Raw genomic sequence first — 22,995 nt, forward strand, 5'->3', positions numbered from 1 at the left:
TTGGATTTCTAACATGTTTAAGGTTTGCAAGAAGTATAGCACGTATAGTATAGTATAGCATGTGAGGACGGCTGCATTGTCATGATGTGAGATGGATGGAGGCAAGCTGGAAGCCACAGACTGAGAGTCACATAGTAGAAGGAGCAGGGGCCTCCAAAAGCACAGAGAGGTGTCGCGTGGATTCTGTCAAACTGACGTGAGAGGATTGCCGCACCACGATATGAAACAAAGTTCCTACATTCGACTTGTTTGGTTACCTTTATTGTCAGAACTCAGAGAATAAAAGAAATAAGAAGCACTAAATTTACCAAGACAATTCTTTGCCATATAAACCAGTACATGTTGCAAGTCAATTTATGTCCTCTACATTAAATTAAACAATATTACAATTATGATCATGTCAACCCTACTCAGAAGACAATGGAGAGAATGCAGAGAGATCATTTGAGTATTTTAAAGAACTTTTGTGCATCTCAGACATCATGCTAATAAAATAATTAGATACATGGAACACCTGCGATTAATATACGTTATTTTACATTATAACGGTCTCATTATTTACAACTAAAGCATAAAAAAATCTGTTTACTTTATTTCCTGGATTAAATACTAAAAGAAAATGACTAAACCATTTTAATTAAGGAAAAGGCTGATTTTTATTTTAAAGAAGCATTTATATATATTGCATTACAACATAAATCTACAAGCTGCCTTTATATAATGTATTTGTAAGCTTCAGGCCAAATGGTCTTAAATTCTCTGCAGACAGAAATAGTCATTTTACTAAACAGCGCTGAGTTTTGCTGGGTGACATCACAAGTGGCTCACTATTGGCTGGTGTCCATCACATGACCAATGTTGATAATTACTTCTCTTCTCTTCATCTCTGTGGGCTGCACTCAGTGACTACTAAATGATCCAGGCAGCCTGACCTGGAATTTTAATGTTCTAATCAAACAATCTATAAGTGGGCACACGGATACCAGCTTATAATAATATTGCCACAGGAGCACTATCAACTTCAACCCTTCTGTTTTATGAGACGTGTACCCGGCCCAGCAAACTAACATATCATTATACTGCTTTTATGTTTTTTCAATGGGAGAAATAGGCAGAGAATCATTTTAAAAACGATGGTCAGACTGTCTCTGTACCCTGCACATTTTTATGGCGAGTCTCATTTCAAAATACCTGAGCTGGTCGCACATCATTAACAAAGCCAGCTCTTGGCAAATTACAGAATTAAAGTATTACCGTTGAGTAGCACTTATGCATGTGGGCTGTGGGCCAATGGCCCCAACTCCAAACCTGGCTAAGACCAACACAGTTAAAACTATTTTTTTGCAGGGGCCCGGAGCGTCCCAGCTCAGAAACACCATTCATACTGCACCTTGGACCCGGGAATTTCCCGGGTTGACCCCATTCATACTGCACAAGTCTGTGCCCTGGCAATTTGTGGGAGTCATCACCAGAGCACTTTTCATTGGCTGAAAGCTGGAATATGAAAAAAAAAAAATCTCTCTCTCTCTCCCCCCCCCCCCCCCCCCCCGGGTTTTTAGACCCAGGATTTTTCAACCATTCATACTGCACCAACACCCGGGTTGTTTGAGCTCGATCCAGGAAAAACCCGGGATTTTGGTGCAGTATGAATGGGGTATTATAGTCAATGCCAGCTTCTAGGCTTGTCAGCGCTGGGCTAGAGTTCTATTACATAGGGTGGCAGGTAATGAGAGAGTAGGTCCCCAGGAGTAGAATCTTTGGAAGTGGTAGAGTTCACTCTCCTAGGCTCTCACTTTCTCATTATCAGGGACCCCATCACCCAGGGGGGTGTGAAAGATCCTAGAGCGTTAAGATGTGAGGCCCGCAGTACCTCTCTCCTTGATATAGAGCCATCAGCCTTGCATTGGCAAGCCTGGGAGATCCTTTTTTTTGCTATCATAGTGGACCCCACACCCTTTGCTTCCCTAATTTTACCAGTTCAGGCTGGTTCTAGATTTTGGAGGGGGTAGGCCCTTTACCATTTTAATTTATTTATTTATTTATTTATACATTGTTTTATTTTTAAAGCACTTGGGTCTATTTTACTTTCTTTAACACTTTTGTTATTTACCATGCTGTCCAGCTGGAGTCACATAGTCTTACCTGCAAACTACTCAGCAATTGATTTATTTTGAATGAGCCAGCTGTCCTGACATGGAGACATGCTTGAATCATTGCCCGCTTTATATCTCCACTTATATAACACAATCATCTGGAGGAGATGGGAAGCATGCTAATCCCTTAATTATTGATACAAATAGATTATACAAAGAATAATAAGCAACAGCGAAAAACAAAGCACGACAAGCATTTAAAAAAAAAAATGCTGAAAAAATTAAAATATGCAAATATCTGTACTGACAGAGAGAGGAAGACAAGAGAACAATTTATAAAGAATTACAGAAGGATGGTGAATTACCTGGCAATGACAAACAATACACAACTGACTCCCAGACAGGCCAGTAGGACGTACATCCAGATGTCGGGGGAGAGGGGATTGAGGAAGGAGAACACTCCAGGATTTGTACCATTGGGTTTTCGGTATAAGATGCTGATTCCCAGTGTCATGAATGGCTTAGAGAAATCTATGACTTTCTCCCTGACGTAGGTGATAGTGAGCGGAGCAACCGCCAGATCCGCTTTCTGTCAACAGAAATCTCAGTTAGATTTGTTATCATTGCAAAATCAAGTTTGCCTGTTAGAGTTTAATTTTTAGTACGGAGACAGTAGCTGGTCCAAGGAACAGTTGAACTTAAGCTGGACGCGCCGGAGCTTCGGTCACCCGGCCTGAGTGGTAAGAGTCAGCTTCTGGTTGCAATTTGGCCAAATCCATGAGTGACCAAACTCAATAGATCTGGCACTCAGGTGACCGGATCAGTAGATTCCCAAACACACAAATATATAGAGGCCAAACGCTGATTAAATGTATGGACAGGTCCGAAAATGATGAAAGGTTTTGAAGCATTGCTCTTGAGTAATGCGCTTGTTGTGTGGCTAATCATGCACCAATTTCAGGTAGATTTGCCAATATCACTGGTAACATAGCAGTGTGTGTGTGTGGTCAGCATTACAGCAGTGAGTCTCAGTATCATTGCTTTTTGTCGTTTTGACCAGCAAACTCTTATATCCATTTATTTGCGGTATTCTATGTATACTGATATGTCTAAAGGAAGCAATTTGACCATGGAGCAGAATTACTAAGACTTCTAAAAAGGAAAAGTAGATGTGTTGCCCATAGCTACCAGATTCTAGCTATTATTGATCTAGTACATTCTAGTAATTACTAGATAGAATCTGATTGGTTGCTACGGGCAACACCTCCACTCTTCCTTTTTAGAAGTTGTTTTAAATCTATCCCCATAGATAGGAAAAACAAACTTTCAACAAGGATAAATAAAAGATGTAGTATTATTAATTTATTTTATTTCTACAGTTAATTTCAAGTAATTTAGACAGTAGCGTAAACATTGTAACAATGTGTATGATAATTACTTCCACTGAAGTATCTCTCTATTGTTGTGAGAACTATAGTATGTGTTCTGCAGATCTAAGTCAGGGGCTTGTAACAGTACAGATAATTTATAACACAATTATCATGCAAGACCAAAGAATAGATGTTAAAATACCACCCTAGCAACTGGGGGAGAGAAAAAAGCAATTTTCTCCTTACTTGTCCCTAATGGGTAGCAATGCAATACAGAATCTACTGGTTTACCAACATGGATACAGCTGGAGATGTAGAAACATAACAGATACCCAACTGTTTCAGTCTGGTTAGATCTCATTAGTGTAAAGCTGGGTACACACCTATGCAAATATCTTGTAGATCACATGATTCACAACCGTTTGGTCAAATATAGCAAAAGTGTGCACAATAAGGTTTTATCGTACCAGTACACATCGCATCTGTTGATTTAGTTTTCTAAACTTATTGAAAATCACGATCAAAGATGGAACAATGTTGGGCCAACCTGGAAGTGTGTACGCACTCACGAACGTCAGCCCAACACTTCCGCCGATAGTTCCTCCAACATCATGTTTACAAAGTGCAGCAGCAGTGTAGGCAGATATCTGTAGAGTGTGTAGTCACAATCTTTTCAGCAGATGGTTATGATAGATGAAGATCACAGATCTGAATGTAAACTGTGAAATGGCATGCTCATCGGGCCTTTTAGTAGCTGGTGAAATCATTACAGACACTGCATCTGAAGTATGATTGCATAGGTGTGTTCCCAGCTTAAGATATGGACTGATGACTTCTGTAGTGTAGGGCTTGCAGATATTGAATTGAGCACCACTTGGGTTTTCTAATGAGATGATCTAAGGCAGGCCTGTTCAACCTGTGGCCCTCCAGATGTTGTGAAACTACAAGTCCCAGCATGCCCTTCCAGCTATCAACAGGTTGTCTACTGGCAAAGCATGCTGGGGTTTGTAGTTTCACAACACCTGGAGGGCCGCAGGTTGGACAGGCCTGATCTAAGGGGTGCCATTATTATTCACAGTGGATGGCTTTAACATGCCTTCTAGCCTGCTGGGTACACTATTTGAATTACTAATATATTGCCTTTTAAAGCTGCATTATCACCTAAAATGGTGAATATTTTTGTTCACCACTTTAAAAAGGTTGGAGAACAGGGGTGTGAGCGGGAGGACCAATGAGAAGACACAATGTACTTGATTCCAGCTTCTCATTGGACAGTCTGTTCACCGCCCTTCCACAATGCCACACAGTCCCGGTTACCAGCCAGGGCGGTGACACTATCCATGGAGGGCCAGTAAAAATGGCTGCATGGGGCAAGTTCTGTTATGCTCCACTCCATTGATTGAACTTGCTTATTTGTCACTTACATATGTTCAGTGTAAACCAGCATTAGACCAGAAACTACTACTTAAGTTATGTAAAGTATCAGATTTTGTGTTTCACTTAATGGCAATATGTGCATGTTATGTCTTGCTCTGAGAAAGTGCTACAAATCACACTGACCTACATAAAGGCCTGTACGTGCTTGTATGGTGCTTTAAATTGCACACTGCAACCATTGTCTTCATATTTCCATCAGTAAGTCTGGTCTAGAGCAGGGGATTCTGGGAAAATGCAATGCCACTCTGCATCTGCCTGTCATAAACACACATTGGTTGCAGCCATTTTGTGGGTTGAACCAATATTCAAATGTACAACATTCTTGCAGATAATTTACCACAAAATCTCTGTTCCTGACCATTCCTTATTGGTTGCATTATTGACCATACTTAGATGTCCTAAGATTTTATTTATTTAAGCCATACTGATGGTGCAAAGTTATAGACAAGTGGCGCTATGGAGTGCACCAATTACAATGGAGTGGACGGGGTTAGTACAGCCACTTGGTGATTGGCTCGATCACACCATATGTCACAGAGAAACGTGCTCCGTCTGTAACTTATTTTTATATTTTAAGTATGTCGCTTGTGTTGATGTTCCTTACATGATCGATGAGCTCCCTGACCATTCCGTTCCACTCTCCTTTGTCGTTCTGTGCCCCGTATTTGCCATCTGCTACCAGCCTGACTTCATATATAAATCCCAGTATGTTAGAGAGTTCCTTCAGTAAATCCAAGCAGTAGCCCTCAAATCTGTCATTCCCGTACAAGGGCTTGTCAGACTTCTTGTACATTACATAGGGGTCCTCCTGCAATGGAGAAAAACATCATGCTGAATACGTGTATTCAATCAAAGCATGGTCAGATATACCATTACACATTCCATACTGCCACTTCTACATTTTCACTTCAACCACTACATATATATATATATATATATATATATATATATATATATATCAATATATTGTAACTCTTCAATATTTGTTCTAATTCATCTTTCTATTACTATAATACTATAAGAGAGAAATCAATAAAAATATATTTTAAACATGACCAACATTATTATTATTATTACCATGTATTTATATAGCGCCACTAATTCCGCAGCGCTGTACAGAGAATTCACTTACATCAGTCCCTGCCCCATTGGGGCTTACAGTCTAAATTCCCTAACACAAAGACAGAGACTGACAGACACACAGACTAGGGTCATTTTGTTAGCAGCCAATTAACCTACCAGTATGTTTTTGAAGTGTGGGAGGAAACCGGAGCACCCGGAGGAAACCCAAGCAAACACAGGGAGAACATACAAACTCCACACAGATAAGGCCATGGTCGGGAATTGAACTCATGACCCCAGTGCTGTAAGGCAGAAGTGCTAACCACTGAGCCACCATGCTGCCCAACTTGAAATAACTGTACCTGTAAGCTCTACTCCCTGGTCCCCGCCCCCAAGACATCCCAACAGCACGAACACTACACATTACTGGCACACAGCGGAATGACTGTATTTTAGCCACGCTCTGATTGGTGCCTTTCCTCAGGTTCCAGGGAACTGTCAGTTTTTCTTTTATTAATTTAATGTATTGTTTCCAATCAATAATTCTCATTGCAAAAATATAAACGTAGTAATCAGTTCAATTAGCTTATAATTTGATTTTCCTATCTACAAGAATATACAAAGCTGCTGTCGAGTTGAGCCTATTAACCCTTTATTAGTTTATGGGAGAGAAGCTTACCCAGAGCCTAGTTCCCCCCTGGGAGGGAAAGATATGAAGTACAATAGTAATCAAGCAATTTTATTGAGAGGAGCATCTTGCTTAGATTCTTCTTCTCTTTAATTACATGGTTATATAGCTGCCATCTCCAAGTACACTTCAGCATTGTATCTCAGAAATAGTATTCCAGTGATTTTCTAAAGAAGCATTAAAACATTATAACTACAGATTACATATCAATACAGCTTAGTGAGCCAGAAAGTTTTATACAGATTTGTGTTAATGGGTCGTTCCACCTTGTATCTCGTGAACCCCACCCCCAACTCTTCAATCCTTCACACTAGTACTTAGTTAGGGTCCTTCATGGGAGGTCTCTACCTGTGCACAATGCAGTCCCTGTAGCTATTATTAATGGGGACCTCTAGTGGTCAGTTTCTGCAACTGTTTATGAGCGTCTGGAGGAAGGGATACGATTCACTGCTAAACTGATAGCTGACTCCTGATTGGACAAAGTGCTGCCGCCATCCAGTCAGGAACCGGCTGTCATTTCAAGCTATGCCTCATATTCTCCAGCATTCATAGAAGCAGATTCAATTAGCCGCAGTATTCCAAGGCAATTTTATTTACAATTGAATCTATCTCATACACCATTACATATGCTCAATCTGTTACTCTGCCACAATATGGTAACTGACAACACAGTGTTTTTGGGTGACAACAGAAAAATAAGAAAAAAAAAAGTGTTACTGCTGAGAAAAACAAGACATAATTCTTGCATTTGAAAGTAAAGTAGAACATTTATATAGAACTTTTATTTTGTACCTTCTTTCCACAATCATTACAAAACAAAAGCAACATTTCTTCACCCATACATGATATTCGGTTCCAAAAATAATTTGAAGGCATCAGTTTGTTCCCACTTACCAAGATGGTGGTGACTATAAGTGTCCGGTTGGCCAGCGAGTCTGTTATGTTTGTGGACTTGTCTTTTGCGTTGTCTGTCATATTAAGGCCGATGTTTGAGTTCCAAACTCCAACCTAAAGGATACAAAATACAGATGTTACTGTATGACCTTTCTTTGTCTTGTAGAAAGCCAAATGGGTGTGAATGACATACTATATATCTATATGTATATATACATATATATATATATATATGTATATATATATATACATATATATACACAGACACACACACACGCATATATATATATATATATGTATATATATATATATATATATATGTGTATATATATATATATATATATATGCATGTATACATAGACATATATGTGTGTAAATATATATATATATATATATATATATATTATTGAACGCCACAGTAATATGGTTTACAGAAAACACAGTTTAATATGGAAATATAAAGGCTACATCCATTCAGATACAATGGGGCCAGCCAGTCATATATCGACTCTTATTAGTCAGAATGCTGGACTGTTTCTGGTTACCACTGTTTACAGCACATCATTACTCTTTGCATCATTATCCTCATCATCATCACCATTTATTTATATAGCGCCACTAACTCCGCAGCGCTGTACAAAGAACTCACTCACATCAGTCCCTGCCCCATTGGAGCTTACAATCTAAATTCCCTAACACACACACACACAGACTGAGGGAGACTAAGATCAATTTAATAGCAGCCAATTAACCTACTAGTATGTTTTTGAAGTGTGGGTGGAAACCGGAGCACCCGGAGGAAACCTACCCAAACACGGGGCACCATGTTATTAAACACAAGCTCCTCCAGGATCACACCATTGTAACCTATGTTAAATAAAGGCACTTATGGTGACAATTTGTAGACTATGATGTATGTATTTATCTATTTTAATTTTTTATTCTACATCCTGGCTTTATTTCCTAAGAATGTATAATTATCTACCAGTAGTATCCTCCTACTTTTGCAGGCTAGGAAATAAATCACCTTCTATTGTCAGCTGTATGGAAAGCCAAGAGGACAATTTGTACTGCAAGAAATTGACTGTGAAGAATTAATGATCAGTTTGGAATACATAGCACCCAGCCGTGCATTTATAAACCCATCTACCTAACAAGAGGGAGTTTTAATTTCATTTTCATCTCTGCAGTGCTGAGTTCCTCTATGATTTGCTGTCGTGTGTTGATCTGAATGATGAAACACTGCTACTTAATTTCACAGCAAATACCTGATTGATTGCATGCACATTTCTATACCAGTAAATTGTATGTCATTTCTTCTTTACTACTCTTTAAGAGGTATAGACAAAGAAAATCACAATAGATTACAAAAATTAACGCATATGTCTTGCAATCAAAAAAAGAGACATATTTTTTAATCGGTGGTTTGGATGGATTGTAATTTGGCACCTAAGAGCAAAAAAAACCATTTGAGCCAAATGCCTCAGACAAACCGGTTGGTGATGGCTCAGAAAGGCAGTTTACAAGGTAATCAGTGTTCACTGTTGCAAAAATAACAGCTTGAAGACTTGTGTCTTGCCAACTGCACACAGATGCAAAGGGAGAAGGTTGCCAAAGAGGTCTTTTAGGCTGGAAAGATTTTTCATCTAATTTGTGAAATAGCAGCGAGGTTGAAAAGAGAGTCCAACATTTTTTTGTGCTCTGTGTTTTGTTAATATGAAGCTGTGCAAAATGAAAATCATTATTACCATTTATTTATATGATAACACCATATTAGGGAAGTGTGTCCATTAGACATGAGCGAAATTAAAATCACGCGGGTGAGTGATTGGAGGGCTAACCAGTGAGAGGTTCTATTATATTTTGCTAGCCAATAGGACACGGGAGGGGGTGTAGTCTGTGTTTATATATAGGGCAGTTTGCCAGCAGATCTGTCTCTCTGCTACCGGATTCCTCCCGCCCACCCTGCAGTTTTAGGGGTAGGGGTATATCTTTAATAGTGTGTAGGTAGGAGAGCAGTGCAGTCGGTAAGTTTGCATATGGTGCTCGGGTTATCTAGTCATTGGTCACAACTCCCCCCTTTTGGTTCGTGGTGTCATCACATGTTTGGAGCGACTGTGAGGAAGACTCTGGGCCGGTATGTTAAAGGTTATACTGGCGGATGTAAGGGGGGTGTAGTCTTGCCGTTGGACAGATATTTAGCACCGGCCAATAGATAAGGTGGGGTCCTGGGTTGGTGGTACTATGGTCTGACCTTTCCACCGTTCTTGGTTTTGTTGTTGCTGACTGCTCTGCTCTCGTCCGCCTTTCAGTTACCTTTAGCTTTCGTCATTAAGTCATTTAATAAATCCTATTTTATTCCAACGTTAATTTGGTGTCCGTGTCTTTATTGATTTATTCTGGTATGTTAATTCTGGTATAAACGAAGAGAACTTCCCCGCTGAGCATTTTATACAGCACTGTACATTCAGTGGACTCTATACAGACACTTCAGTCCATGTCACAGTGGAGTACAAGCTAATTCTCCTTTAATGGGCCTACAAACACACCAGTCAAAGCCAGTTCACCTAACAGTATGTCTTTGGAGGAAACCCTGAACCCAACAGGAAGCCTGCAGTACCAACAACGGTGCAATTGCCATTCCTTGTTCTATAGTCTTATGGGTGAAATACAGCATTTGATGTTACCAATATATCTGCAACATTAAGAATACAAAGTAATACATGTTCTACCTGTAACTGTCTACCTGTAAAGTTCCCATATTGTAGTATTACAAATTGTACATAAAGTTTCTTTTTAAACATAGATGACAACATCCAATCAGCAATTAGCCTTTATCTATCTAGTGCATTATAGATCTTGCAACATGCTTGTATGTACTCAATTAATCAGGCCCCTCCTATTTTCATTGAACTACACAATCTGAAATTGGGTACATTGATGTGATGTAGAGCAAGCAAGAACAGTACAAACCTAGTAATGACAATTATATTATGTAGTTTAATAATATAACTGTCCTTGCAGAAGAAGTATAATATCTCTTTGCAATTGATACATTGGAGAACACTGATAATATTTTCCTAACCTCTCATTTGATACATACAGTATAAGCCTGGTTCAGTAATAAGAATGGACAGTATAGAACTGCATGTAACATCACATTATAGGAAATCGGTAATAGCACCTAGCTGGCCTTAATGGTTGTTCTAGAATAATACTATTGTATGCTGCTTGAACAATATAAGGACATTATCAGTGGTGTGTAAATAACCCTGACATTAAAATTAAAGCTTTTATTATGGCTGGTTTGTTTCTATTCCTTTGTGTGGTGATCATCAAGTTTAAATGAACAGGAAACGAGAATTGTCCTTATAATGAAAACACACTGTAACAAAACATAATTTATAGTGGAGGGTTTTCAGACAGGTCACATGACCATTATAAGCGGCAATTGCTCCAATAGTACCTGAACATTATAGCTAGACTCATGTTCACATACCAACGATTGTCTTAAAAAATGTACAGATGGAGTAGACTTTAATGTAGATCACAGGACAAATCTTTAATTGTTGCTAAGTGGTGTGTCAGGTCTAATGCATGCTACAAAACATCTGTTCTGTTTGTAGCTTTAATTACCCCCTCACCATATATTTTTAGCTAAGCAAAAATGCTCCGGGGGTCTCACTGCAGATGCTCCAGAAGGTGTACTAGAAGCCCCCAGAGACAATAAGCAATTTTTGGTATGGGGATCGCACATTACACCCGTTTCCATTGCTCCGCGTGTATACATGCGCTCCTTTTAAAAAATGGCCGTAGACAATAATCATTGATTTCTACAGCTAGCTGTTATTTATTGACATATTGTCTCCTGCCAAACAAAATCTTATTTTTGCATTTGTGAGCATAAGCCATCCATATTTTTAACACCTATCGCACAATCAACCCCAATGCCTGTAAAGTCTCCATCATCAATTTCAGAATTATTTGTAGAGATTTATAGTAGGTCTGTGTATCTTCTAATAATGTGTACTGAGACAATGCAATATACATTTTTACAAACATACGGAGATAACAGTGGATTGGTTCACTTCAGGTGAAATGTTACACATCATAATAATTAATGTGCGTGTTTTATGAAGGCACATATGTCTGTTTTCAGATTAATTGAGGACGTTTCCGTATAATGAATTCCATCATTTTTCCTGGGAAGGTTAAGTTCTGATCATAACACACTGAATAAAGTTCAACATGAGGGGGTTTTGTATTGTACTGAGAGCTGGTAACAGAGGGGAGTAGGAAGACGTAGAGCAGCTATGCCATCATTTATCCAATGTCCATTTTGTCAGAATTTAAAGTATTTGATGATTGACTTTAAATTCTTGAGTTTAAAGTGAACTCGTCAGCTGACATAATTCATCTTTTTATCATTATTTTTAGCATTTATTTTAATGCTTTTTTAAAATGTATTTAAATATAAGGCACAATCTGCTTTATTGATTGTGAGCCAATGTGTGTTCAGATTTGCTGTGTTTGTAAGGTATTCATGAATGCTGAACATCCATCCAAGGCGTATATCTGAGCGGAGTTCACAGGAAGGTGACACAACTGGGCTCATACTGAGCTGGCCACATGCCCATGTGCGTCACACTAAACACGTAAATTTATACTGTGTATGCCCACAAAAAAAAGTGTACGGGGATCTGGGACCACCCTTCCCTGCTTCTAAAATGGCAGCCAATGACAGAAAGCGAGAAACCAGAGTCAATATTAGAAGATTCCACCAGGTGACTTCGCCTGCCGCCACGGGGAGGGTGGATGGGGGGGGGGTGGGGTTTTGTTTGTGGCCACAAGTAGTAATGATACAAGCATTCAAAGGGGGGTATTCAATTGGCCGCGTTACTGTTAAAAGTAACGCGGCCTGCTCTTTATTACCGTTATTACGGTAATAGTGTGCATAATTACCGTTATTATGGTAGTTCTAACGGCGGCTATTTTGCACGCACCTCTCTGAAAGCCGAGATAAAGCTACCATAATAACGGTGATAGTTTTAGTGCGGCGGTACTTCGGGGGAATTGAATTCCCCCCCAAGTGTGCTCCGCATGATGAATTTTGCCCATTTTGGAGTGCAGAGCTGGACCCAGTGTTAGAAGGCTGGTTCTCTGTCAAAGGTCATGGGTCTTCCAGCTGGACAATGACCCTAAACACACTTCAAGAAGCACCCAAGAAGGGTTCAAGACAAGACACTGGACTGTTCTGAAGTGACCATCAATGAGTCCAGATCCTAATAGAACAGTTTGGAGAGATGTGGAAATGAAAGTTTGGGAGAAGGAACCTCCAACTCTGAGAGAACTGGAGCAGTTGGCACAATAAGAGAGGACACACTGCTAGTAGAGAGGTGCAGGAAGCCCATCCATGGCTCTTGGAAGTGGTTAATTGCCGTTGTTTTGTCCAAAGGCTGTGTCACGAAATATTAAGTCTAGGGTGTTAATAATTGTATCTGTGCCATTTCTTTTCACTTTCTGAATTAAAAGGTTATACAGTATTAAATTAGGAATCAAAGTTAAAGTTTCTGTAATAGTAACAGAGAAAGAATTATGGAGGCCAAATACTGTTAAGTTCACATAATTTTTAGAGGAAATTGTGAGTAATTTGAAAAAAAAGTGCAAAGGTGCCAATTCTTTTGGCCATGAACTTCTTTGAATCCCACCTTAGCCACTATGTTATTATAGACCCCGTTTCCAGAGCTGTAATTATCTCTTACTCTCAGTCATAGCTTATTGCAGGATTTTATGAAGGAACACATTCAGGGGTGTTAAATAGTAATGCTGTGAACAGATAGCGGCTTATTTAATGTGTCCAAAAATGTGCTGACATCCATAGCAGCCAATCAGGCGTTAGCTTTCCTTTTCAGAACTATCCTACACAACCGACAGTTATGACCTGATTGGTTGCTATGGTTTAAAAGCACATTTGCATAGATTTCACTGTTATTAATTTAAACCACAATTATATATTTTTATTTGCAATAAAGGTGCACTTTAATAAAGAAATGAGTACCATATACATTATGCATGTTCTACTTGGTAACTTGAACACAATAAATATATCAGGAAGATGCTTCAGTCACTTACCCAGGATATTCTGTATAGTGAATTGCAGCAAATATTCATAACACATCTGTGTCATGTCATGTACTCAATGTCTCCTGCTACTCATAGGGGCTATTTACAAATCGTGATTGTACATGCACTCATGATATAAGTTACTTTGGCTGATATTGGACAAACATGGTAGACATCAACCTTCTTAGCCAATCAAAATTCAAGCTCTTGTTTGCATTATTATGTTAAAGAACTGGAAAATTGATCCACAGTATTAAAATATTTTTCTATTTGTCACCTCTTCTATTTCGACTTTTATCCAACAGGTAAACAGAGAAAAAGAAAACTTATGTTGTCATTTTTGTCCTATTATACTTGCTATGGTATTGTTACCCAAAATTAAAACCAGCCTCGATGCACATAACATAACACAATACATGTATACAAAGTAACGCTGACCCACAATATTTCACCAGAACAATATAATGGAAGGTGACGTTTCACAAGCACAGCAAGTCAACAATCAGTCGTTTGTACAGAGATAGAAGACTAATAATTGTGAATATGACAACATTACACTTCAGTAACAAAGGTAAAGCTTAACGAGACAATTGTTTTTCATATAATTGCAGTTCAATGACCCAGTTTGTGGAAGTCTCTGTCATCCTAAGCCGTAGAACATTAATATTCGGAAAGGGTATTTGCTCATAGTAACCTTGTAGGGTCTAATCTTCGTGTTGCCTGGAGACAAGCATACCGTACGTGAAACAAAGTCAATTCACGAATCGCCTCAATAAAGGATATCAGCTATTTATGCATTGTTTGGTCTCTTGCCAACAGCATATGGGTGGAAATATCCTAAGGACAAGTGTGGACCATCCCTCACTAGACCAAAGCCGGCCATGAAACGAAGCTGAATATTGCCTCTCGCAAATAAAACTATTCTGCAAAGAAGGATAATATTAAAAGGAACTAGTTAAAGCTGATTTAAACACGCCTTGGGGGGTTTTAGCAGAACAGAACTGATGGAGCATAAGAGGATCTAATGAACACAAAAAAAATAATTGTATTGTGCCCCAGGTAACTACAGCGAGAGCGCTAAAACCACGGAGTGGCAATAATTTCAGTTATATCCAACACAATTAATGTATTATCCTAATAGTTCTGCTAAAATATGATGCTCAAGGGAAATACAGGTATTTTAGGTTATATTACATTTCAATTAAATTACCCTATGTTTTATTGTTTTGTTTTTTTTTACTTTCTCAAACACTAACCCATTAACCTCATAAGGTAATATTGTCAATAAACTGCAATTATTGATGATGTAGACAAGGACCGAGGTACAAAGGTTAAAAACACAGCCTTGGGGTCTTTTATGTCACATCAATTACAAACCTTTTTCCACACTTTATTTAAATGGCTAGAAGTTTCTCCAGCAGCCTTGGGAAAATGAAGAAATACTTAATTAAAGATGATAGCAAAAGCACATTGGAAATTTTAGCTCATGCAAACGCTGTATTTGGAAATGTAATATATTTTCTATTCCATTGGCCTGGATCTTCCATGCGATTGATGCTGAATATTCACTTGCAAATTTAAATGAATGAGTTATATCGTCTTGCATTTGGTTACACATGACTGCTGTCAGCCTATCCCGCCTCTTGGATCCTCAGTCATTTTTGTCACAGGGAAGATAATCATTTATAGCTGGTAGACAAACAACTGTATTTTTGGATTAGCCCACAACACTGACAATAACCGCATCAGAACAATAAAGAAAAAGATTTTTGGACACATTCCAGAATGACGGATACAGTTTCGGTTGCACATTGCATGCTGGCAGATTTCATTTGCATTCAGATTTACAAGGCTGACTGCTATGTAAACTGCAGATAAGCACTAAAGAAGCTAAAACAATGGAAGGATCTGAAGCAGATTAACAAGATCATTCTTACTTCTATAACTAAATTGTGTGCTGTAAATGGCAGTTATAGAATTAGGAGCTGCCGTTATCTGCTGTGAAATGTTAGGACTTCTACTGTACAAGTTGACTTGTCAAGTTTATTTAAAGGGTCACAGTATCTAAACGGGGGCAAAAGTCACTGTTGGCTTTTGAGGAGGTGAATAATATATGTTTCTTCTCAAACAGGACCCCAACATTCCAGGATTCAGACAAACTCTACCAACTGTCCTGATTCTGGTGGCACAGCCTTGATTTTTGGACACAAATTGCTTATTGGTAAGTGGGATGTGTTGACGGGATATGCTTCACCACAGGCCTCCGCCACTGCTTGATCATGCATTTCACATCATCATGCAGTCACAGCGCTCTAGTCTACAACTAGTTCTTCCACTATCCTATCGGAAGAGTTGGCTTGATTTACATTTGCTATGAGGCTGAAAATAAGCTGTAGTTTGGCTGTGAGGACCAGTCAGAAAAGGAATATAATGGGGACAGAGGACCCAGGGGTGGGGGGGGGCAAGTCTCTGACCCCAGCCAAGCCAGATTATAGGAAGGGGCATTATGGGGGCAGCTGACCGCATAGACCAATAGCTTTCTATTGGGTCATGTTATCATACTCTCCAGCCTTCACCAGGAGCATCAGCTTTTACTGAGGTTACATGATGAGCCCAAGAAGCAGCCGCCCCAGGGACCGAGACTTCTCTTGGTGGCCTCTGCAGATGAGAATAAATTCTTTTGTCGATGGCAAAAGCATTCGCATTAAAGTGTTCCTGGTGCTTATGTACATTGGGGGCAGCCAGTTTATAATATGTATGGGGAGATGAATAAAATGCCTTGTGTATAAATAAATATTGATAATAAGAACGTTTTAATGTCACAGTTCATAGTGAACTGTTAGGCTGTATCCCCATGAATATTAGTTTTTACTCCATAAACTTATACTTCTTTTTTTCTCTCTTTAAAATGGGACTATTAGAGGATGTGCACATAATGCAGACTGCCATTGTGTGTAGGTGATAACCGCACTTTAAAAGGGTTATTTAAAAGGGTTATTCAAATATTCAAAACCCTGAATGACTGTACAGCTGGGTAAATCATTTGCAAGATTGACTGAAATTGAAATAGTATTCCTTTTTGTAATGTAATCCAGCATGAGAACAAAAAACATAATAATCATATACAGTACATACTGTAAATATGAAAAATATAAAAAAAGCAATCAATAAAAAAAATATTTAGCAGATAGACTTCACTACATGCAGATAATTATTTCACTACACTAGAGAGACAAAACACTAACTGGTCTCCACTACCCACTGAAAGGAAGATAGTTAAGACAATCTCATACAATAATGACACACAAATTGGATTTGATTTGACTCTTTTCTGTCTGGATGTCTGCAGTCCAAAGTGTTTCAACAAATAATTTCTTACAGGAACTTTCAATTCTCTGTGAAAACCCAAGCTTCTAGCGAGTTTTATGATTTGACTAGCATTATGGTTGTGAGATAAATTTGGTAAATTGGCCCAGTATGTTCCGACTGAACCTCAAACCTGTCACTAGGCATAATAAAAATCTGATTAAATGTAACTGACCTCGGCTTGTATCTTGGACCATTCCAAGTTAGTCCTGTCTCCTGGTACTCCTCCTACCACTGTACTTGCTCAAACATCCAGCTAATTGTTCAGTCCAACAAGTCTGTCTAATCTGGTCTCTCAAGATCCCACATATTCGGATATCTGGCCAAGCAACCAGATCTGAGCTTGTGGTTACTGGGCAAAGAGTGAAATTTAAAATTGATTTTTTTTACACCAGTTCACAATTTTATTTGACAGAACTGAAAAGAGTTTAAAACCCATTTCCTATTTTAACTTTATTATCCTATCACCTCATATGTAAAACAAGCTGGACTTAAAACAGAAAATAATAGTTAGAAAGATGAACTATAATCTAGTATTAGGTTTCTACCTATATCCTGGGACACATAGGTATTAATATTAGGGTGTTATGTCATGAGTCGCTATGCTGCTTGCGAAGGCTCGTCTGCTGTTTCTGTTTGCGTCCCGACTGCCTGTCAAACTGCCGGGAGGTCACATCCGGCCAGGTCGTCCCGGTTACCTGGGCAGCAGCCAGGATGCTCTTGTCTGACTCGCCGCGTCTCAGCATCAGGGCAGAGTGCTGGGCGCGTGCGTGTGGGACATGTTAATTCATTTTTTGTCACCTGTGGCAAACTCTAGGTGCTCCTTGGCTTTCAATTGGCTGACACTATTGTTTAAGGTGGGGAAAGCTAAGTCTCCCTGCCAGTTATAGCTTCAGTTCACCACTTTGCTGACCAACTCCAGGTTGTTCCTGTGTATGTTCTGCCAACATTGACTGCCTCCTGTTGTGACCCTTGCCTGAATACTGGACCATGCTTGTTGCCCTGACCTCTGCCTGAATACTGGACTTTGCTTATTCGCTTGTGGCCCTGACCTCTGCCTGATTACTGTACCTCACCTGTTTACCAGTTGTCTCAGACCTCGACTTGTATCATGGATCATTCCAAGTTAGTCCTGTCTCCTGGTACTCCTCCTACCACTGTCGCTACAATCTCCAAACATAAGCTCCTATTACATAGAGTTAAGACCTGGGGCATCTGAGTACCTGGGAGCAATACTCGCTCTACGGGAAAGGCGGCTGCTATAGGCACAGACCTCTATTGCCTGTTCTAGGAGTTCATGTTTGGGATGCTAGCTGTAACACATTAAACGCGTATTCTTGCAGCCTGTTAAATGCACCTTAACGCTGTTAGTCAAAAAAGAATAGTCGCTGGCCCTCTCTAACATCCGCGTCATTTGCAAGTACTGGGTGGTAGACAGGATCAACATCATCCATAGATCTGTTGGATTGAATAAGGCAAGCAGTAGGATATTAGTATGTAGACCATGGAGTTTTAAGGGATGGCAGATTTAGGGGTCTATTTACTAAGCTGTGATGAGCAAAAAGTGATGGAAACGCCGTCTTTTCAAGAGAGTGGCCATCACAGCCCTTCTTTCAATTTATCAAGGGGTTAAAGCAGAGATTTCTCCATCCATAACCTGCTTAACACTAAACTTCTATGGGGACTGCAATGTGATCCAATTGATCAAGTGGCCCTTAAAAAACTAACACCATCTCAAGAATAATGTATCTGCAAAAAAAACCTTTTTCCTATAGGAATAACAATCACTTGTCCCATTATGAACAGCCAGCACTGTATTAGATCCAGTCATTTTTAAACATTCATGGCTGCATCTGCATGGCTCTGTAATTTTAGAGAATATAAAGTTAATAAATACATTTACTTTCAACATTCTAGAACAGAACTCTACAGATCTTGATTGCCTTTCGTGTGTATTTTACAGGAATAATTACACAGGCACTTTAACTCACATTTAAATAGTAAATCTGCCTGTGTCTTTTTAATTTAAAGTTTTGGACATACACCACTGGAACCATTGTCATTCCACATTTCACTAGTGACATTAATTTATTCAGGTGAGACTTTTTAAATTAATTGAATAGTTTTAGATTTCCTAAGCGTAGCTTGGGTACCGAATCCCCTCATCTGGTACACTTATACTCTGACAGACAGGTCATTAATATTTGGAAATGCAAGGCTTGTGCAAGGTGAAATTACATAGAGGGGTGCTTTTGTTGGTGCAGCAAAGTTTCATCCAAAATCTTATAAAGTAGATAATTTTATTTGCAGAACTGGCCCTTTACGTTTTGCATTTGTAGATTATTAGTTTGCATATCTTTTGCAGATATATATTGATATATGAAGAGATAACTCAGGGCATCTGCTTTTGAGATTTTACTCCTGCTTCTTCACTGCAATCCTTTTATGAGCCCTTATGGTAATTGTCAATAGGTTTTAGGATTTTTCATATTTATCAAAGTTCTCTGGCTAGTGAAGACTATTGCCAGTTGTAGCTTTTGCGAGGGGCCTACAGCGGTGCTTCTCCATGCAAACAATGTGTATTTTTTAAATAATGTTAGTTTTAGATTTTTTTTTTTTTTTTTTTTAATAATTGTTTTTAGTGCAATCTGGAAATGACAGCCCAAGTTCCAGCTGCCAGTTCCTGTGCAGATGTGCAAGCCGGCCTGCCGAGTCACACACGCGCAAGGAGGACGGGCAAGCAGGACCCTACACTGGCCTGGCGAGCGACCATCATCATCACCATTTATTTATATAGCGCCACCAATTCCGCAACGCTGTACAGAGAACTCACTCACATCAGTCCCTGCACCATTGGGGCTTACAGTCTAAATTCCCTAATACACATACACACACACAGACAGAGAGAGAGAGACTATTTGATAGCAGCCAATTAACCTACTAGTGTGTTTTTTGGAGTGTGGGAGGAAACTGGAGCACCCGGAGGAAACCCACGCAAACACGGGGGGAACATACAAACTCCACACAGATAAGGCCATGGTCGGGAATTGAACTCATGACCCCAGTGCTGTAAGGCAGAAGTGCTAACCACTAAGCCACCCTGCTGCCCAAAAAGCAATGCTGCATTGGCCGGGAATAAGACTGGCGGCCAGTGACATCAGGGATTTGAGCATCGCTCAGCCATCAGCCATCCATTTTTGCTAAATTGCCAAATGCAAGATTTTCATTATATTTTTTATAAACTTTTATAATCTTCATAACAAAGGTGTCTTGTTAAATAGACTCCTAAATTCAGCCAACTAAACGGCTCCCTGGACTGTGTGTAGGTGATGCGTACGCCTTAAAATCTTATCATGGAGGACCCAGAGAAAAGGATGCTATTCTAAAAAAAAGATATTAAAATCATAGTTTTAGCAAACTTAGCTGGACCCTCCTACAGACAAGCAGATGTTGTAAAATCAGCATAATCGCTTTATTTCAACCATATAGGAGCGTAAAAAAATCATAACAGTGACTTGACATTGGGTGGAGTCTAAACGTTCAAGTTTCACAAACAGAAAGTGACCTTGTAATCTGGTTATCTTTCCCCTATCTATAGCTAAAGCTTATGAACAATATAAATGATTACTCTAGCTGATGCTACTTGAGGAACATTGAATGGGAGTTTGCGTTTCACATATATGCATCCCTTTAGAAATGGACTCACAAAGACAATTAAAGGAAATTTAATCACTGACCACCAATGAATAATGCATCCTAGGTTACAGACATCCATTAAAAGTGGTTGGAGTTTGCTGCTGCATTAAATCAAGATATTCCAAGTATTTCATAGGGAAGTTTATAATTGAAAATAAGTGAAGCTGTTTCTATAGATGAAGGTTTTTCCTGATATCATCTGTATTTGTCAGTGTGTACATGTATTAACTGACCAAACAGCATTTAAGTATAACTATCATCTGTTTATACATTTATTTTTAAGTAATGTCTTTTACCAACATTAAACTTACATCTAGTTGTTTATTCATTGAACAAATAAATGTGTCTTCAGAATCAATATGAATTATCTTGTTCCATTTAACACCGACAGTTAAAGTGCAGCGCTTATTTTTTTAAATATTAAAAAATACAGGGCCAGATAACTCACTAGGAATATTTCACAATATCCCCGGGCTTACATCCTATTCAGCCACGTGAATATATATTCATAAAAGCGAATACGTTCAATTTTCATAATGGAAAAGTTAACGCAGACGAGAATAAGGTAAAAGGTTTTCCTATGTAAATGCACTCCCATCTCGTTGGGCAAACACTCGGCAGTGCATTAATGGGACAGGCATTGGACTAGAATGATTAAATTGTTTATGACATTCAATAAGAGAAATTCTGAAGCAGCGACACAAGGGTCCCCGGACTCTCTGGAATAGAATTTATGACTTGGATGAAAGGACATTTTGAAATCCCAAGGTAAATTGTCAATGCCGAGCAGCCCTTTCTTCAGACCTTTCACTATTTAATGTCTACTCGAACGCAGGATAATATTGCGGAGGGCGCGCAGGTAATAGATTAGGACTGTGAGCAGAGTTAAGTGACTGCTCGGAGACGGATTTTCGTACCTGAGCGGAGCACATAAGATTGGTAATGTGTTGTGGATGAGGCATGATGGGGGAGAGCAACAAATCAGATGTTCCAGTGTAGTTTGGGAAATAAAAATAAAACCTCTTTTTCTTCTGTTCAGGGACTTAATGTTGCACAGTTACAGTTTTTTGGGTGGCTGAATGTATGTACCTAGAAACTTGCACCAATAAGCCCATACATTTCCCTTTCACAGGGCTTAACTTTTATTTTTTATATAATAATTGGCAGATTATTACACAACCGTATCATCTCTTTGCAACTAGAGTTGAGCAAATATTTAAAAGTTAACTCTTGACCCATATGTGTGTTTCATCGCATAATTCAGAAATGGATCCGCTTCTTAAAACATCATTTACTACAGAGAGTTCCTGTGCAACTAGGCTCCTTCACACGCAGAGCTATCTTCCTCCCTGTCTGGTGGGATTAATGTGAGTAAGGATTAGGGTGGGGGGTTGTCCTTGCAGATTTTAAATTTGGACTTCTTAAGTTATTGCTTCACAGATTGTCTTTATTAGTTAGATACCTAGTTTATCATTCACATTTCATTAAATTCAACATAATTATTATACTAAAATGGCATGAACCCACTCCCACTGCTATATTTATGTGAATGAAAAAATTCAGGGGGAGGGGGGTCTATCAAACCTTCTGAAAAGTGGAGGTGTTGCTCATAGCAACCAGATTTTAGCTATACTTTTCTAGAATGTACTAGGTAAATGATAGGTAGATTCTGATTGGTTGTTGCTATGGGCAACACCTCCACTTTTGCTTTTTTAGAAAGGTTGATAAATCTTCCCCAGGACAAGAGTAGTAGCACAAAGTTTACTAAGTTCATACATATTAGCCCATGCTTCCAACTCAGTAGCAAATGAAGTAAATCTGTCCTGGGGATATTGCTGCTTCAATTGTACCAGCAGCCTGGAGTTTGTTAAATTAAGATTTGTAAATTAAAGGACTTCCAGCAAAAAAAAAGATAAAAACCTGTGGCTGTCCTTAAAAACCAATAATGTCGCAAGGTAGAGGCAGAACTAACAAGCTGTGGGCCCCAGTGTAGGGAAGCGGGGAGAAGGGAACCGGGGTTCCCGACCCTCGGAATCCGCCATGCAGCGGGCCCCATTATCTCCATGGGTCCCGCTGTACGACACCTGCTGCAACATTCACGGTTTTGGGCAGTCACATCCATGAGGAGTGAATTTAAGGATTACACAAATCGGCTTTGACTTGGGTGGATCAGGAAAGGATCTGGGAAGGTCATGGCCCATGAGCCAGGCCTGAATTGCTCCGATGTGGAATCAGTAATAAGGCAAATCATTACTGAAGTTATCTT

At 39.2% G+C, this 22,995-nt stretch overlaps 1 protein-coding gene across 5 annotated transcripts in view; it reads right to left on the minus strand.

Annotated features, from left to right (window-relative positions):
• GRIK1 (glutamate ionotropic receptor kainate type subunit 1) overlaps positions 1-22,995 on the minus strand; it is a 353,375-nt gene that overhangs the window by 73,127 nt on the left and 257,253 nt on the right. For 2 of the 5 annotated variants that reach the window (XM_075197141.1, XM_075197142.1), the window contains exons 9-12: positions 15,045-15,089; positions 7,545-7,658; positions 5,505-5,708; positions 2,459-2,682 (exon numbers count right to left, since the gene is read on the minus strand). In XM_075197141.1, coding sequence (XP_075053242.1) covers positions 2,459-2,682; positions 5,505-5,708; positions 7,545-7,658; positions 15,045-15,089 — 587 coding nt within the window. Of the gene's footprint in view, positions 1-655; positions 933-2,458; positions 2,683-5,504; positions 5,709-7,544; positions 7,659-15,044; positions 15,090-22,995 lie in introns of those variants that run through there. The other 3 variants (XM_075197143.1, XM_075197144.1, XM_075197145.1) reach the window with 2 other exon arrangements.

Source organism: Mixophyes fleayi, chromosome 2, assembly GCF_038048845.1.
Source record: "Mixophyes fleayi isolate aMixFle1 chromosome 2, aMixFle1.hap1, whole genome shotgun sequence".
Classification (NCBI taxonomy): domain Eukaryota; kingdom Metazoa; phylum Chordata; class Amphibia; order Anura; family Limnodynastidae; genus Mixophyes; species Mixophyes fleayi.